This window comes from Podarcis melisellensis (assembly GCF_964234715.1).
Source record: "Podarcis melisellensis genome assembly, chromosome: 8".
NCBI classification, from domain to species: Eukaryota; Metazoa; Chordata; class Lepidosauria; order Squamata; family Lacertidae; genus Podarcis; species Podarcis melisellensis.
Window position 1 is genome coordinate 65,274,840 of NC_138540.1, and position 19,216 is coordinate 65,294,055.

General features: G+C 43.8%; 2 protein-coding genes and 1 long non-coding RNA gene across 10 annotated transcripts in view; 2 read left to right on the forward strand and 1 right to left on the reverse strand.

Moving 5' to 3' along the window:
• The window catches only part of RPS6KA1 (ribosomal protein S6 kinase A1), an 81,890-nt gene extending 79,930 nt beyond the window's left edge, over positions 1 to 1,960 (forward strand). For all 4 annotated transcript variants that reach the window (XM_081920588.1, XM_081920591.1, XM_081920590.1 and 1 more), the window contains one exon: positions 893 to 1,960. In XM_081920588.1, the coding sequence (XP_081776714.1) occupies positions 893 to 1,015 (123 nt within the window). In that variant the 3' untranslated portion in view covers positions 1,016 to 1,960. The remainder of the gene's footprint in view (positions 1 to 892) is intronic.
• On the reverse strand, positions 1,800 to 14,637 carry LOC309375362. 4 transcript variants are annotated; one of them, XR_014170854.1, is made up of 3 exons: positions 14,532 to 14,637; positions 10,024 to 10,068; positions 1,800 to 5,413 (listed from the first exon to the last, which is right to left on the reverse strand). It is a non-coding gene; the product is annotated as an uncharacterized lncRNA (long non-coding RNA). The 4 variants fall into 4 exon arrangements; XR_014170855.1 differs by lacking the exon at positions 14,532 to 14,637 and adding an exon at positions 13,965 to 14,080 and having other exon boundaries at positions 1,800 to 9,429; XR_014170856.1 differs by lacking the exon at positions 14,532 to 14,637 and adding an exon at positions 13,965 to 14,074.
• A 1,892-nt stretch (positions 14,638 to 16,529) lies between these two features.
• Positions 16,530 to 19,216, forward strand: part of ARID1A (AT-rich interaction domain 1A) — a 122,454-nt gene continuing 119,767 nt past the window's right edge. For both annotated transcript variants that reach the window (XM_081920482.1, XM_081920481.1), the window contains exon 1: positions 16,530 to 16,637. The gene's annotated coding sequence lies outside the window, so the exon portion shown is untranslated. The remainder of the gene's footprint in view (positions 16,638 to 19,216) is intronic.

The window sequence follows — 19,216 nt, forward strand, 5'->3', positions numbered from 1 at the left end:
CATTGAAAATATGCTACATTAAAAGCAGCATCATAAATAGGAATGGCAACAGTCACTATTATTTCTATTGAGCAGCTCTCAATTCTCTCCAAATCCTCCAGGAAATAAGACAAAGAGGAAGTCAGTCCACATTGTTACGGTAACTGTGAGCAGGTCCTGCTCCTAGTAGATACACTAAGGGATGGGACTCCCTGGCAGATTTCAAAATTTGGGGAAGAAGGAATGCAAAATCACATGGGAGGCGATGTTCCCTGAGGCATTCCGGATCCAGACCATTTAAGGTTAGCCAATGTGATGCTCTTCACATGTTGTTGGACCACAACTCCCATCAGCACCAGGCAACATAGCCAGTGGCCAAAACTGATGAAAGTTGTAGGTCCCAGTGACGTTGGGAGAGCCACAGGTCCGCTGTCCCTGCTTTATAAGTCAAATCCCAGCACCTAGAACTGGGTGCGGAAACACACTGGGGTACAGTACAAGGGGAATACATTGTAATTGGCATAGCCAGTCTCTCCTGGCAGAAGCAGCCAGCCAAGCAGAGCAAGGAGTTGTGCATATGGGTGGTAGGTTGCACCACTCCAAGGAGCTTGTTCACAAGAACAGGCACTGTGGACAACTCTCAGAAGCAACAACAGCAACCCCTTTGCGGGAGGCTGTTTCACACATTACATGGGCTTGTTTCAAATGTATGTTCAACATGGAGACTGCAGCTAATTCCAGCTGCCAAGGAAGCCTACCTGGTACAATGCATGTGTCTGCAAGCATATTGGGTGCATTCATACTTTACCAAAGTATCACTGGCTTGGCTTTGTTTCAGGCTCTTGGTGAGGTATTGGGAAGGGTTTCTCTGTGTGTGTCACTTAAGCAAACACCTGTGGCTCTTCTCTCCTAGGGCGCTATGGCTGCAACGTACTCCGCACTGAATAACTCAAAGCCAGGACCCCAGCTGAAACCCATCGAGTTTTCCTTCTTGGCTCAGAGGCGGGTCAAGAAGCTCCCGTCTACCACACTGTGACATGGGAATGTTGGGCTCTCTCTCTCTCATACACACACACACGCATAGCCAGTGCTGCTTCCTTACTCTGCACAAGCTGCTCTGGAAAGGAGCCGGAAAATATCACCCCAGCTAGAAGTCCAATTTGAAGCACTTCCTCAAATGCACATCAGGGCCAAGTGCCTTCGGGAAGACTAGCTCTTGCTATCCCTGTGGATTTCTTTTTTTGTTGTTGTTTTAAGTGTACAGAGAGACTATTTGTAAAGTGATCTATATAGGTGAATGACAGAATTTGAACTTGCAGCAGTCCGTGGCGTGATGCTAGTGACACAGGCAATCTCCTCCACTTGCAAAAAAAGGCGCCTTGGCCAAGTTGATGCCCCTGCGACGCAAACCTGGTACAGCTGGAACAGCATTCACTCCTCCCCTCTTGCCAAGGTCACTCTAATGGGGTGGCTTGTTTGTTCTTAGGATCCCCTCTGTTTGTGCAGACACTCTCTCTTTTACATAATCTATGAGTTATTGTGTGCATGAGCTTCTTGAATGTCATGCTTCCTATCCTCCAGGCCACGTGGCTGCTATCCAAGAAGATTTCAAACTTTCTTCTCTTCTTCTGTTCCCCCCCTTCCCCATTTGGACATCACAATGTCATGGACACTCTCCCACTTGCAGAGTTCTGGGATTACTCCTTTTTCTATATCGTTGACTCCTAGACCTCTGCCGGATTATATCTAGCTTTTGAACGTGCAATGGGCTTGTAAGAAAACTTTTCCCACTGTGAAAATATCATTTTTTAGGTGGGGGGTTGTCTTTGGTTTTTAAAAATTATCTATCAAATAGCACAATCCAGAGCCTCATGATGCAAAGTGCAAAAAATCAGCTTCTTTTTTATTATTTAACTGATTCTGTGGCTGGTAACTCAGGGTTTCTGTCCGAATTTTCAAATAAAGCATACCATGCAGTAAATTTTTTTTACTGGTTGACTTCATACTCCCCTGTCCATCCTTGTTGTGCTGTAGGGTTTCTTCTACGTTGCACCTTATGTGAAGACAAACTAGTTTATTCCTTATTGGTAATATTATTGTAATCCCAGTTTATTGTTCCTGTGCATGGTTTGCATACTCTCAATCTCCAGTAATCATAATGTGTTAGAGAACGCCTGAGAGGGTAGTGTGTTCGTGTTGATGTTCCTACCTAGAATTTCTTGTAGAATGTTTCAAAGACCTCTTGCAGTTTAGTCTAAACTAAACATGGAGCAGGTTACCATGGGTGGCTATTCCATTCACTTTGATTAAAAGGGCTGCACAGAACAGGAGAGCTTGAACCATCCCATACCTTGCCTCCCTGTACTTGGTTGTGCTTTTTCCCGCCTGGTTCACTTCTCACATCAGTTCCACAATATAGGTGAAGACCCTCTCCCATGTTCCAAATACTCATGCCTCCAAAACCAATAGAAATGTGGAACCCCTATCCCCACATCTTTAAGAAGGTTCATACGGGAGGAGATAGTCTTTATTATCCTGGATGCAAACCTTTTAGAGCAGGAATGGGACACCTCAGTCCCAGAGGCCAAAAACTGTCCTCCCTTTCCAGATCTCTAAACTCTTCCCCAAGCTGTAGCCCCTCACTGGGCCTGCTCCTCACCTCCTCCGTTGCTTTTGCCTGGCTGGAATGTGTCCTTGAATTCTGCCTGGACAGAGATGGGGAGAGAGAGAGTAGAAACCTTTGACTTCTGCATAGATGGAATATAGCCGCCTATACACCGGTAAGAATCTCATCTATTTCCCCCAGCCACCATTGCCTCTGGCCACATTGACAACTGTCATGTGGTCCCTGAGCTGGAAAAGGTTCCTTATCTTGACTTGAAGCTTTCAAGGAAAGAACCAGCACCTTGAACAAACTGCTTTTTGATCAAATAAGAATTGAATTCTTCCATTTGTTGCTTTCTCTTCACCTCTGGGGCTAATATATAACATGCTGCTGCGCCTTGCATCTTTTCTTGGCCTCGTAAATAACAGTATTAGGAGGACCCCATTCTTGTCCCTGATTAACTCCCCATAGAATAGACTGGTGAGCTCATCTAAATAATAAAACAATGTCTAGGAGCTTCCAGACTTGAGTTTGTGCTTTGAAGATGGCCTGTGCAGAACTTGATCTGAGATCACCCTACTAAATCAGCTTCATGTACTGGAGAGTGTTAACATTCTTCCCCCTGACCCCACCCCAAGTTTCCTGTATTTTTACCAGCTGTCAGAGCAGAAATTCAACAGATGGAGCTTTAACTGGGATGCAGCAAGGAAACAACACCTGCTCGAATTTTGCCTGTGTCAGTCATTTAAAAGCGTAGGAGTCCCTGCCAGCAACAACTGAGCAGCAGATGGGAGGACCTTTCATGTCAGTCCATGGGTTCAGTATCTCAACCTGCATTTGATAATTGTATAGATCCTTTAACCACATTACCAGTCTACCCTGGAACAACTGTGGATGGAGAAGCAGACATCAGTGACATCAAACTCAAGCAGGGCTGGTATTAGGAAATGGGTGAGGATTCTTTCATTAGTCAGAAGACTTTAAAAGATTTTTGGTAGGGGTAGAGAGGTTTTATTATTATTTTAGTTCTGAACACCCTGTAACTAAAACAAACCTCTACTTACAGTTAACCCTGAGGTCCTAACTGAGGTCATGTATGCTGTTATATGCCACTGTGGCTGCTAACACTGCTTCAATATAGATGCTGAGTATTAGGCAGTGTACACACTATGCACATGACTTGCCCCAAATAATCCTGGGAACTGTAGCTCTCTGAGGGGTAAACTACAGTTCCCAGGATTCTTTGTATGGTGTGTACACAGCCTGCCTTAAAAAAGAAGTCAAATAGAGATGCAATTATTAATATATGATCTAGAGATGTAAATGTTGTGATAAATATGATATATTAATTACATGTATTTCTGTATTACATCTCAAGTGCTAGAATTCTGTATAATTAATTTTAAAAACAAAGTAGAAAATAAGCAGGGGTGTGTGGACAAGTATAATTAAGTTCCCCTCCGAGGGAATGGCTGGTTGGAATCTTGAACAGCAGCGCTCTTGTTTGGAGAAGGATACACTGCAATCTTTTACCACCAGTTCCACTCGTACAAAGTGCAGTGTCAGAATACTGTGCCTTGTTTTATACCCAGCCCCAAGCCCTAATTCCTCCTATTGTTATCTAGGCCAGTGCTAGCAGTCAGACTACTTTTTGTGTACAGTGGCTCTGAAGTAATAGCAGTTCCCAGTCCAGCAAAATTACCCCCATGTTCAGAATGGTTCCAGCCTAGATTTGACTAAATGGAGGTCAGGGTAAGGAGAAGAAAATGCCAAAAATCTCATTTTTGTGTGTGATTTATTTTCCCACAGCAGTATCAGAGAACTAACGTAATTGGCACATCAGAGTTTCTAAAATATCAGATAACACCAATTCATTAGAATGCATGTCACCATTTAGGGGCTAGTTAATCCTCCTGTCTTACTGGTACACACACATTTACCCTCTGTATATATCATAGATAGCCAAAATTAGTTTGTCTTGCTCTTTTTGAGGGGTAGGGGTGCCAAGCCACATTTAACTCTTGCCAGTTGAAGATGCCACACAGTAGTAGGCTCCACAGCAAGGGTAGAGAGCCTACGGCCTCTCTGCCTGGTTCTCAGAATTCTTCCTTCACTTGCTCCACATCTCACCCTTGCTTTTGCTTGGTTGAAATGTATTCTTGAATTCTAATGCCTCCTGCTTGTCTGGATGGAGCTTTAAGAGGAATGTGCAAGTGTGTGTAGAAACTAGCCTACTGGACAAAGGCAAAGTTTAACTTCATTGCTCTTATCAGCTGTTGCTTCTGGCCCTGCCAGAATGTGGCCCCTAGAAGGTAGTCCAGAAGGGAATGTGGCCCTCAGGCTACAAAGGCTTCCACACCACTGTTCTACAGCAAGAGGAGTTGTGCTGATGAATGTGGGGCTTTCAGACATGGATGGAAGATGCACCAGGCCAGGCACCCCAAGTTGGAATAGAAGAAAAAGTAGAAGATGCTATGCTGCTTGGATTACAGTGCTATTTCGAACATAACATAATCCGCATAAATCCAGGTATTTTTCTGATCCACAACATTTGAGTAAACAGAGCACCAGAGGAAACTCTGCTGGTACCCATGATTTGTTTATTATACCTTGGGCTCTGGGTGCTTTCGGTGGAGATGGGAGAAGTTATTTTAATAGTTCCTCAAAAGGAACTGCAAACCTGTGGCTCTGTTCTCTGGGTGAAGCTCTTGTGATTGGCCTGAGCAAACGCCAAACTTCCAGCCAGGAAAGTAGTTGGTCTGCAGTTCTAATCTCTAGTTGTCAGGTACATTTTGACATCTTCTAGGTCTGATCTGGCTGTCTGCATTCCTGCAAAGGTAGTGGTTGTGCATCAGCATGGTGCAAGAGAACAAAGTTCCAGATTGTGCCCTGACTCTGTGCAGGTCATTGGAAACAAAGCTAACCCAGAATAGGAATTTCCCCCATTATTTTACCATGTCCTTCTGTGTGTGTGGACTTCTGCAGTGTGTGTGTGGATGGATGGATAGATAGATAGATAGATAGATAGATAGATAGATAGATAGATAGAAGAATGTTCCATCTCCAAGTGCTTGAAGTGCAGGCGAGGGAATCATTCTCTATGTTTGGGGATGGCTCCCTTTGCTGCAGTTCTAGAAAGCTGGAAGGGGGAATGATTTGACCCCTTTTTCTATGTGAAGGACCTCCATGGCCCCTCTACCTGGATCTTTCTATCAGGTGTTTCTTTAGCAGTATGCATCAGCACTGTTTGTTTATTCAAGCTGTCTCTTTAGATCAACCCATATTCAGTGCTTGAATTAGAGGAGGGCTAGAAGGGGCTTTCAGGGTGTTCCCCTAAGTAGCTGTTTTTAGAAAGCAATGCAAGGAGCAGCGCTTGGCTAACATTGGGCTGCAGCTTGTAGGTTTCACCTCCCTGCACACTTCTTATCCTATGAGCATTGCAAACAAACATTTTTTAAAAACCTAAAGAAAATGGAGTCTGGTGCCCTCATTGCCACATATAAGCATATACTGGAAACAGTTTTATTTTAGTGGACAAAGCATTGCTTGTTTTAGTAGACCTTTAAGTGAACTGTTTTCCCAGCTACCTGCTGTCTTCAGTTTGCTGTGTATTAAATCATTTGCTTACTTTAAATTGTTTAAAATAGCCTTGAGTTTTAAATTTTAATGCCACATTGGATAAAACTCTTGAAAGCTAGCAATCTCTGTACTGTGATTGCTTCTCAATCTTTCTACAAGGGAGAAATGGTGATCTTTTGGTCCGACAAAACATAATTCACCTCACTGGGGATTACTTTGAGTAAAATGGCTAGCTTTTTGTTGCAAATTATACCAAAACTCTTATGTAAATAGCACTCCATGTTATGCAAATATTTAGATTAGTCTTCCTTCTACCCAAAGCCCAGGACAATTAGATGAATGAAGGAGCTGCATGATGTAATTAATTGATTCATAACCGATCAAAATTTGACTTGATTAATTTTTTTTAACTTGGAATTTGCCAATCTGATTGTTATTGGTGAAAAGAAATCACCTTCAACTGACTAACCAGGGATGTTTTACCAAAAAAATGCACCGCTACCATCTCTCTAATTCCTTTAATGTGATGTAAGAGCAACACAAGCTGGACAATATGTTTTTTTCCTAACTTGATGAACTTATGAGCATTGCTGGTGCAGAATGTTGTGGCCAGACTACTGATAGGACACACGGCTTTCAACATAGAATCATAGAATTGTAGAGTTGGAAGGGAGTGAAACCATTGTTAAAATATCTCGCTGCACATCTATTACTAAGCCAAGTTCAAGGTCCTTATATGAATCTACAACTTTAAGCAATTTTGGTCCAGGGTGCATTATGGACCACTAAACCTTTATATCCCACCTCATTCACTGAGATAATCTGCAGGAGTGTTGTTAGTAGTTTCCCCAGTTGGCGAGGCTCACATGACAGCAACAAGAAACTGAGCCATTAGTACAATCAGCCCAATCCCGTTGAACACTCTGCCAATAGAAATTCAGCAGGCACCTTCTGTTTTAACTTTCAGACGTATGCTGAAAGCTTTTATGTGCCACCAAGCTTATTAAGAAATTCAGAAAATATTTTTCTGAAATAGTTATATAATCTCCAATTTTACGTGGTATTTATTGTACATACATGTGATTGTTGAAAACTGCTTTGATCTTTTAATTAAAAGTGGTGTACAAATATTTTTATAAATAAGGCAAGAGACAAAAGATGGGCTCTTGGGGTAGGAAAATTAAAGGCTATTCACTTGCTGGACTTACATAGCAGGGTAGTTAGGGAGACAAATGAGAAAAGTATTGCAAGCCAAGGGCAATATAAGCTAATATGGAATAAAAGCTATCTTAGTTGAAAATAAAACATCGTGAGAAATTCGCCTGGTGCTTTAAATGTGCCAGGGGAAGTTCTCTGCATTAGTCACACACAGCATATGGATTTATTCCAACAACACCCACAAATGTTGAAATAGGCTTTGGGGACAACCTGAGTACCCTTGCCTAGGTGACTCTTGCCAGTTTGCCTTTGACTTCATTACATTTTGAATCAACTCATCTTAGGGTTTTCAGTTGTTATAAGAGTATGGAATAAGAGGGATGCTGGAGTCCTGGATTTCCATTTCTTTCTCCGATCGGGACACCTGCTCCCTTTCTCTGCCCTATCAATCCAGTGGCTGGTCTGTCTCAATTATGTCAATTAGAGGTTCAGTGCTGCCTTACTGAATTGAGCTGGCTTTTCCTCCCTTGATAGAATTGGAATCCAAACTGCGGATGGGAATCACTCAGGCTGCTTTTTTATTGTTTGCTGATTAGAAAATTAGTTTCCATGGACCCAATGGAAAACAGCGTTGCTGAAACATAACAAACTGGTTTCCCCCACTCCCAATATATTTGAAGTTTCACTGAGGTTTTCAAGACCCAGACACACTAGTATCTAATGCAACTATTAATTCATCTGTTGTAGTAATGCTGCTTGCCTCCTGCCCAGTCTTTTTCCAAATTGGTGCTTAGATGGACAACAAGACAATGTTTTCAGTGAGTATTATTGTGTGTATTATTATTTTTTTATCTATTCACCTGTGAGCCTGCTGCCCTCCCATCCCACCCTACCTCATCAACCAACGCAACGTATTCACTGGTATTCTAACTATTGAGCCTCACTGCTAGGCTATGAAACAGCCACTGATTGTCATAAAGTCTACCAACAAAGTAAATGACAAATTGCAGAATGCAAATAATGTGCGGACAGAATTTGAAAAAAAATGGGGAAGGTTTAAGTGTGGACTTTAATGTTTACATTGGTGATGAAGCTGCTAGTTGTGCAACCTCACAGAGGATTCTGTATTGTGGGTGGTGAAGCAGGAGCAAATGGCAGTAGAGTCCAGCATCCTATTCTCACAGTGGCTCATCAGGTGCCTTCTCTGGGAAGCCCAAAGCAGGATGTGAGGGCAACAGAACTCGCCCCATCTGTGATTCCCGGCAAATGGCATTCAGAGACACGCTGCCTCTGCGTTAGAGACAGAACATAGCCACCATTCATGGCTCACTGAGAAAGCAGTATTCATGGGGCTTTGGACTAAAAGGCAGTATATAAACAAGCCATGCCATACACCACTTCTAAAATTACCAATGTATCTTTTTAATTAGTAGTGTTGGGGCGATCAACATTGTTTTAGTGTGTTCACACTTATTATTTTGAGGTCCTCCAAGTTTAGCATGGAAGAGGGTAGGCCTGCCAGAGTATCTCCTATTCCCAGTCTTAGAGGGAATGTGAAGTAAAAGGATAAAAGGTTTTTGTCCGTGCGATAAAACACACAGGCATCAGTTTGCTTCCTGTTCCGTGAAAGGCTGCCTCAATGCCACATCAGGCCAGCCCCTTTGAACACAGGACAACAATAAGAGCCCTGCTGGATCAGACCAGTGGCCCATCTAGTCCAGCGTCCTGTTCTCACAGTAGCCAACCAGCATTCCATAATTTAACCGTGTGCTGTGTGAAGAAGTCCTTTCTTTTGTCTGTCCTGGATTTTGGTATAAAATCTTTTGTCTCTCCCATCTTTCCACCTCTAACCATCCAGTTTCAAGCTTCTCAATTGTCTCTCTTCCCTTTCTTTCAATACTTGGGTACATAACTGGTTTAGACTTCTTAAACGTTATTTATTTCTAATAAAACTGTTTATAGCTTGCCCTTCATCTGTCTGGATATCTGAGCTGTCTACTTTTCTGGCTTCCATTCTCCTGCTTCAACTAACACGGCAAGTGCTCTCTCAACACAGAATCCCGAGACTAGACAGCTACTACGCTTCTGACCTGATGGCTGACAATTTTCTGGTTTCAAATTAAAGAGAAAACGAAATTAGCAAATTAATTGTTTGCTGTATTTTTGCTAGGTGTTGTGTCAGCTGCCTTAAGCTTGGCAGCCAATTGAAAACTGCACTGGAGCCATCCTGTATAGGAGGTGGAGCTCTGCATTGGGCCTTGCTATCCACAGAGTGTCAATCACATTAATTTTAAATTACTTCTGTACAGCCTGGTGTCAAAATGATTAAAGCATGAAGAGGAAAGCAGAGAGGAAGAGACACTTACCTTGCAATTACAACAAGGACACATCTCCCCCCCCCCCCGCCGCCCTTTCATCAGTCTCCAAACTTGTCGGAACCTTAAAATGTTTGTCCTCTACATGCATACCCAAGATCTTGGAAAATTGAGAGTGATTTTTTTAATTAAAAAAAGTAGCTACATTTATGAGGCATTAACGTCTAATATACATTAAGTAATAGTGAATTATTAAATAATGCTGCAGAATGCATGGGTAATTTTCCTTATAGCATGGATTATCATTGTCTATGTGGTGCCCTCCACATTCAAAGGAAATCCAACAATGCAAGGGTGAGTACAAAGAAAGTAGAGAATCTTTCTTACATCTTATGAGATCTTATCAGCTGATCATTTCTGGATTCATTTTGTCTAGTTAAAAAAGGAAGAAGAGGAAATTGTTAACATGTGAAGAGAGAAGTCACTTAAATATGATTTGTTCTGTTTTCAGATACATACCTTCCCCCTACCCTGAACCCCTTTACCCAGATTTAAGGGCGCTTCAAGTATCTGAAGGAGAAACTCCACATTTCCATCCTATTTGTGCCTTTACTTGCTCTCAGCAGCTGTACTAAGTCACTGTCATGTCCATGTTTTGATAGTCCAGGGTAAAAAGGTCTAGTAGCTGGACTAGAGATGTACAATATTCATTTTCTATTGCTTTCAGAATTGCCATAACCATTTTAAGAGTATTAATTAATTAATTAATTGCCATAACCATTTTAAGAGTACTGCTTGAAAATGAGAAAAGGGTACAGAATTTAAAAATTGCATCCATTATACCATGCTAATAGCAAATTCATTCTCCCTGGATCCTTATGTAGCCAAAACAGCACTATCCATGTATAAAAGGGAGATATTTGCAGGCTTGGGAGAACTTCAAGGTTTGGAAAAATACAAAAAGAAAAAGAGAGAGACCAAACAAAAAACCCCAACTACAGTAGAACAATGTGGGCTGAATATGCTCAGTGGGCACAGAATGCCAACTGACTTTCGGGGGTAGGAGAAAACCAGGGAGAATGGCATGGAGAAGCCTGGCAGAAACAAGGAACGCTGACCACAAGGCAAAATTTGTACTACTAAAGTTGTCTGGTTTTAAGTAGAGAGGGGAGAGGTGATAAGTTAGTACCAGAGCATGTGTTTTCTATGTGTAAAAACTCTGTTTTAACCTCCAGCATCTTCAGTTACATTTTCTCAACTCTGGAGGCTGAGAGAGAGATCCCTCCCTTAAGACCCTGGAGGGCTGCCTCTAGTCAGCGTAAACAATAAGGAGCCAGATGGACTGTTGGACTGACATGATACAAGGCAGATCCTTATTCTTGTGAGGCAATATTATGTCCAGACAAATTGGTACCACTTGTAGATATACTCTAGTAAGATTCAGAACATGCAAGCAATTGACAACCTCTGAAAACACTATACCTACGAATGACTTCTACAATTTTAACATTTACTTAGCACCAAAAGTGTGCTAGGCTCTATTAAACAGGAATCTGCTGCAGCAAATGCATGGAACCCTGCTGGCACTGGTGTTAGCTTAATGCCTCCCTTTGTCAGCATTGGCAGAAATGGAAGAGGGTTGATAATGATCCTATTTTAAGTAAAAACAAAACGAAACAATGTGTGTGGTGGGGAGTGTCTTGTACCATGTTTGGCCTTCAGTAACAGAAGTAAGAAGCCCTTGAAATTGCTTTTAATCAGTCTTTCTCAATGTGGAAGCCATGGACAGTTGCCAGGGAAGTCCAGGATTAAAAGTATAACCCTGCTTCCTTTCCTTTAGGGTTGAGGTTGGATGTATGGTCCTAAGTCTGGGTTGAGTTTATACTGTTAGCTGTATTGTCCGTCATACATTTGAAGAGGTTTGCATAGCAATAGCTGCGAAAATCTTTTCCAGCAAAAGTAAGAGCCTATTGTGACATCTTAAAGGCTAACAAATTTATTATGGTTTAAACTTTAATAGATTACAGCCCACTTTATCAGATGCACAAATGTTGAGTTTTACACACACACACACACATATTACACACACATACATAGACTGAAGTTTGGGGGAGGGGATTATAAACAGTGAAGTCAGAGGGAAATTGAATGCAAAAAGTACAGAGGTGGTGATAATTATGTAATTAACAGGGGCCATTCACAAAAAAATAACTGCTGGTAACAGACATCTTGTCATTGGTTAGCAGAGCTGCCCAAGGCATTTTGCTGCTTGAGGCAGAAAGCAAATACTGCTTCCCCTAGTCAAGGCATATATTTTGGCACCCGAGGCAGAGAATCACATGTGCCTCTTTCCCTTCCCAGGCAATAAAAACAGATCATAAATTTTAAAAAACTAACAATTTGCTGCCCTTTCATAGCACACAAAACCAGGTGCCTCTGTCTGCCTAATGGTAGGGCCAACCATGTTGGTGTCGATTAACACATGTAATGTGAAAAACCATTGTTATTACTCAATAAATCTGTTAGTCTAATGTGGCACAAGAATCGTTGTTGGTGTTTGTTTTTAGTACTAGGAGAGGTCCACTCTGACAAAGTTAAGGGAGCTCTTGCTTTGGCTGTTTGCCACTAAGTGTAGGATATGGCTGGCATCGTTTGCTAAGCATAGCAGAGCTATTTGCTCTGCAAGCATTTCCTGTGGAATATTCTCTTTGCTTAGGCAAACAGTGGTCTAGGTGGTATGGGAACTGATGGATGGTCCGTCTACAACAATTTCTTTTTATTTCTATTTTAAATACCATAATTGTGCTCTGCTACATATGAATAATGGAGTGCCCAGAGAAGGTGCAGACAAGCTTTTCCCACCCCAGCCACACATAGTTTTTTTATTGATAAATTAACCAGTGGTTCCTACTCTTATCTCTCTTGCTTTCACAACAGCACCACCCTCTCCCACCCCAAAAATCCTCTCTTCCCAAAGCTCGCACACCCTTGCTTCCTCCTTCCCTACTTACACCCTTGATCCTATGACCAGATAAGCCCGTTGTGACTACGGAATGTGCACATAATAGTATTAACATGAATCTGAACTTGAGATAACCCTGCCTGCAATCTAGGAGTTCGTCTGTGTGCTTGGCCTGTTTCACATGCAAATAAAAGTAGCCAAACAAACAAAAAGAAAGGAAGAAGGCAGTTTAATTGGAGTAATGCACACGCATATACATATTTTCTCCCTTTTGCTAAGGGAAATTTGCAAGAACCGGCGCCAGGGGGCAGCACAGGGAGAGTTTTTGTTCTCTTCCCTGCAGTTGGGCCGTTTTTCCTCCTGATTGTGCTAAATGCTTATGTACCAATGTTTCCATTTACAAACCCTGCCTCCCCTCCCCCATCCTCCAGCTCTGCTCTGCCATTAACCCTCTGCGATGCTGCTGTAGCAGCAGCTTGCTATGGAGCCTGTTCCCCACCTCCCAGCTGACATGCAGCTTGGTGATGGGATAAATTGAAGGTCTCAGAAAGGAGACTGAGAAAGAGGAGTGTGTGGGGGTTGGGGGGGGGAGGCACTCTAGTAGCAAAAAAATAAAGGGAGATAAAGCGGGGAGGGGGGGGGGACACACCGAACTGGGTTTGCCCCGTATTCTAGCCCTTTCTAAATCTGTAGGAGTATGGAGAGGTGGGGATGACTGCTGCTGTGCGCTTTACAGATTGGGGGGGGGGTTAATTAACTCTCCATTTGGGATAGTGGCGCAAGCTACAGCAGACTCTGAAACACACACACACACCCATGGAAAAGTTAGATTTTCCTTGTTTGGAAGTAAGCAAAAGCTGACCTGCCTTAGATTTTAGTGGACTGGGCGCCCCCTCGCCTTCAGAGAAGCCGCTCCACTATCTCGCGATTCGGGGTTCACCCCTCCCTCACTCGCCCCCGTGTTTTTGAGTTGTGAGAATTACACGCGCCCATGGGGTGGTGGTTGTTTTTAAATTACTATTTGAAGGAGTGGGCTTTCTTTCGTGGACAACAAAGGTTCCTCGTTTCGCCCCACCCCAATTTCTGGGTTTGGGGTTCCGCTTGGGAGCAGTGTTTCTGCGCCCCTTGACTTTTAAAAAAAGAGTTATTGGGGTCATTCTGCCCTCCCCCCCCCCGCTGTGTTCTGTAAACGGGTGACATTTTCCCCCCTTTTGTGTTCCTGTTTGGACGACAGATACCAAACGCCTCTGCTCTCTTTTTAGGTCAAGTGTACATATGTACCCCCTTTAAAATGTGCGGGTTTTGTGGTCTTTTTTGTTGTTGTTCAGACAGTGAGCGCTGTATGTATGTTCCCTGTGACGATTACTTTTCAGTTCTGTACTCTTGCGCTGCCCTCTGGGCTCAGGCTCGCTTTTTACCTGACTGACTGACTACCCGCCCATTCCCCTCACAGTGTAGGACGTGCTCCCCGCCCCCCTCCTGGCCGCCCCACCCGCTCCTAAGCGGGAGTTTCCAGGAAGCGCTGAGCAGAGCCGCAGTATCGCTCAGCCGCTCTCTCTCGCTAAAACCCCTCCGCCGAGACTGTGGCAACCACGTCAAGTAGTCCCCCCGGTCTCACTGCCGCGAGCCCTCGCTTTCTCATCCCCTTGCGAGGGTTAGGACGAACGAAAAACAAGCCCGGCGAGTTCTGGGATTTGAAGGACGCTTCGGCCGGCGTGAAAAACAAAGTTCTGCGTGTAAATATGCTGTGTGTGAGGTGGAGGGGAACGAGTCCCGGCCGCGGCGGCGGCATACAGTCGACAAACGACGGAGTGAGAGAGCCGAATATCTCGTTTAGCGAGAGGGGAGGGGAGTGAGCGGGAAAACGCGGTTCGGAGCTGGGAACAGCCTTTCCCTCCCCCACCCCCACTCCCTAGCCGGGGGCGCTTCTCACTGAGTTTCAGAGGCGCCAAGCTCTGCCGAGCCTGGGAGCTTCGAGCCTGTCCTCTTTACACAGAGTAAAGGGGGCGCCTGCTCCCTGCCTTTCATTTAGTCCTCCTCGTAAGCCATGTGTATGTGCCAGTTTCAGCCAGACAACCCCCCACCCCACCCGACGCACACACTGAGGGCGCCCCAGTTTTCAGTCACGGGGCATACGCCTCAGATTTCTGTTGCCCAACCTAGCACGGACGTTTGCGGCGAAATAAATACCTGGGGGGAAAAAACACACACACACACGTTTTCACCCCTTCCCCAATTATTGCCGCACTACAAGAGCTTTAAAGTGTGGCTTTTGAAAATAAGGCAACAACCCCCCACACACACACACACATACCCCACAGTGAATCCTGGAATTCACTTCATAAAACACCTCAGCAATATCAAGAGCCCAACTGAGTTAAGAATTGCCCCTTTATGTTTTATAAAGCATTCTCTGACCTATGAAACAACCATCCTATTAAGTACAGAGCTCCCTGGAAGCTGTGCAGTTGGGTTTTATACTGTAAACTACCCTGTGGTCCTCAGATGAAGGGTGATATAGAAATTAAATAAATAACAGCAGACACTGGACTATAAGACCTTCAAAACTGTGATAAGCCAGTCCTGCTCCATTTGTGGGGGGCATCTCCTGCACATTGCCCTAAACTTTGGCTCCAAAGCCTTCCCTGACAACAACCCTGAAGCTGTGCCTGCGGTCACAACATTTTTTAGAGAGAGAAAATGTTTCGTTGTAGATACCCTCTGGATTAGGGGAAATATTCCTTCATTTCTGTGGATCTTTTCCTCAAGTGTACAGATATAACTAGAGCAGCAAATTTGTCCTCTGAAATAGTGATGACGTCGCAGAATTGAAAGCAGGACTGGAGTGAAGCAGTGAAATGGGGAGCAAAGTTGGAAAGCGGGAAAGACCCTGCTTGTAGATGAGATAGGGGGGGTGTGGGTTAAGAACAAAGGAACCAGCAGCCTTTGGTGATTAATTTGCAGAAAATATGGACAGGAAGGACACAGAAATCACAGGAAGAAGCTAGTGGTGCTGCTTCCAATTCAGACATTCATTTCTCGCTGTGTTGCATCTGGTTCTGAGCTCTCATTCTGACAAGAGTGAAGGATTTAAGAGGAAATGCTGAAGGGAAAGGGGGATTTGAAAAGTTGGTGGATATTTCAGGAGGAAGTGCTAACTAGAACTTGGGCGGGCAACAAGATTTGTAAAACTTGGGCCAGCTTTCAACAGAGAGCCAGTGACATTGGCTCTGCTCATGGACTCATGCCCAAGGGCTTATCAGTGGTGTCCAAACTTTTTTCAAAGAGTGCCAGATTTGATGAAGTGAAGGGCCGTGGGGGCCGAACAAAGTTGTTGAGCTTTTCTAAGGGTTGGAGTTGTTGAGCTTCTTTTAGGATTGAAGATGTTGGGGTTTTTTTTAGGATTTTACCCCAATATATAAACTGCCACAGGGGCTGTATTAAACCAACCCGCGGGCCTGATTAAGCCCCCAAAACGGACTTTGGACAGGCCTGGCTTAGATGGAGGCAAAGGGCTCTTTTAAAAATGTCTCCATAGTACAAACTACAACAGCAGCTTTGGCAGAGCCCTTTCCTTAGGCATTTCTGAGGCTCACTACCATTTCCCAATATCTTGGCTTGTTCGCAGGAGAGAGTCACCAAGGTGCATAATAAGGAGAGGGCCATGCCAAAGCGTTCTTTGCTGTATATGCTGACAGAGAGTAGGTTAGAAAACCTTTTGCTTGTGACTCAACTTCGAAGTAGCAATGAGTGTCCTTGGGATCAGAGGATATGCAGGAGACCAGATGAAAAACTTTTAGGGGATGACTATGCCCCCCAGTCTTTCCCCTCCTAAAATATGTCAATTAACACATGGTTTACAATTCCTAAAAGTATTGTTTTTAAACAGGGCTGCAGAGCGGTTAATGGGGCAACTGACAGAATCGTTCCTAATACACCTTCATTCCCATTGATTCTGCAAAAGAAAAGTTCTGAGCTCTACTTCTATGGCATTTTTTCCACCAAAATTAAATCCAGAGAAGTCTTGCTTTGTCAAACAGTAAGTATACAGTTACATAGGTTCCTTCCATTGTGGAAATCACATTCTGGCAGAACTACAGCATATAGCACACTTTTTCGGTCTTTAGTTTAAACCAGCTTATTTTTTAAAAAATGGGGTTTTAAATGATCTGTCTTTCCAAAGGAAATAGTTTTCTCTTTACCCCTTTCCACTGGGCATGTTATTCCCACCCACATGGAATGATAATCCTGAGTCTCTTTCCCAGATAAAGAAAATTCAGAATCTGGCCGGGCTTCTTGCACATTTTACTTTGCAGTACACTCTGCAAATCCTCGCTCTGGATTTCTACCAGAGCTTCGCATCCTCCAATTAAGCTAGCTGGGAGACAGGGGCAAAAACAGTGATCATTCTGAAGACTTGTTTTCTACTGATTCAATTTCTACATCTCAGTTACCCAGTGTACCTATTAACCCTGAGAAAGAGGGCAAAATCCTAAGTATTCTCAAGCTTATTCTTGCTGTTTTTCTTATCCCATTTGTAGCTACAAAGGCTTCGCATCCTCCTGTTAGTGTTGCTGAATAGAGCAGAGGACTGATGAGAATTCTCAGGCCTTGCTCTGGTTTCCCCGCCCCCTCCATTACCCCATCCCCCCTCAAGGCTCCCATAACTTGCATCTCTCCTGTTAACACTGAAGAGAGGGGAATACAAGAAGCTCTGATGGTTCCCCCACTCAGCTTTTTATATATATTCTCTCTACCAGTCAAAACCTATATACACAGGCCTGTCTAATTACAAAACCCACAGCCAGCTTTGTTGTCACATCTGACTGACACACACAGCCCAACTACTCAGCTCAAGAGAAAACAAAAACAGAACTGCCTGCATTTCACTTCTATTTACAGTGGTACCTCGGGTTACACACGCTTCAGGTTACATACGCTTCAGGTTACAGACTCCGCTAACCCAGAAATAGTACCTCGGGTTAAGAACTTTGCTTCAGGATGAGAACAGAAATCGTGTTCCAGCGGCACAGCGGCAGCAGGAGGCCCCATTAACTAAAGTGGTGCTTCAGGTTAAGAACAGTTTCAGGCTAAGAACGGACCTCCGGAACAAATTAAGTACTTAACCTGAGGTACCACTGTACATTTAATGGGTATTGATAATTCTTTATTTTTCTTATTATTATCATCCTCAAATATTCAGTTATTGCATAGTTCTTCAGATGCTTGATTAGCGCCCTTTAAAAAAGTTAAATCTTTGTCATTTTTTCTGGATTGCAAAGTGTCTCTTTAACCTGGAGGTTTTCAACCTTTTTGTGTCCAGGGCTCCCCTGACCAACTACATACTTTCTGCCTTCTCTCCTTTCTCTTTGGGAGTCCTTTGGGCAGCAGCTGCCACCACCACTGGTCTCTGAGTGGCCCCCATCCTAAAGAGAAGTGCCTCCTTATACCACCCCACAAGGGCCTGGGAAGAGGCTACCCCCAGCCTTTGTGGTCTGACAGAGACTGGCCAAAGGTGAACCTAACTCAACTTGGGAGGCAGCAGTGGCAACAGCAGTGCCAGACATTCAGCTCCCAGGCAGGAATTGCACACGGCAAGCATTTTAATTGCACACTTCTTATTTTTATTCACACACACACAGTTACCAATGTGTTTTCCCTATACCCCTTGTTGATCACTGAGGCTACCCATTTACTTGGGAATAAGGTTGCAGAATACTGACCTGGGACTTTGGGAATACATTGTACTGACATACAGTCATACCTTGGGTTACAGACGCTTCAGGTTCCATTTTCTGGGGTTACGGACCGCCGAAACCCAGAAGTACTGGAACGGGTTACTTTCGGGTTTCGGCGGCTGCGCATGTGCAGAAGCGCTGAATCGCAACCTGCACATGTGCAGACACGCCGCTGCAGGTTGTGAACGCTGTGGGTTGCCAATGTGCATCCTGCAAGGATCACATTCGCAACCCAAGCGTCCACTGTAATGGGACTTCCTTATAAAGAAACATGTATAGGACTCCTCTGTAAAATGCTTCTGATAACACATTCTCTGAGATGCTCACATCTGTATGGGCAAATTTGTGGTTCAGCTACCTATGTCAGCATAAATATCCAAAAAGGGCGTGACAAGAGGAGATGTAGCTGGGGTGGAGATGCCCTTACATTGGATTCTTCAGCTGCTTTTGAAAAAATTATGGGGCTTGAGGAAAGACAAGAAATAATTACAGCAATGGCCTATGACAAAGTCCCTGTATTTGTGACATTAAAAAAATGACTGGATAATCTGATGCATATTCTCTCCAACCATCCCAAAACTCATTGTCAGGAGCGAGCCAGCAGTAAAACACCCCAAGGAGGTGGAAATAACTCTTTATTAGGAAAAAAGGAATCTGCCCTAATGAGCACAGCAACTCTTTGCTAGGTCCTTGCCCCTATGAAGCAGTTGTGGAGACTTAATGTCTCTGCCCCCTCCCATAGCTGCTTAAGTCCCCCCCTCTCCAGGGTTGTCTCCAAACAATCTGAGACTGTGCCTTCATGCCTGACTTTGCTCCTCCCACTTTATGCCTCTCCTGGTCCTGGGAGACCAGGAGTGATAGGAGCTTGCCTCAACAAGAT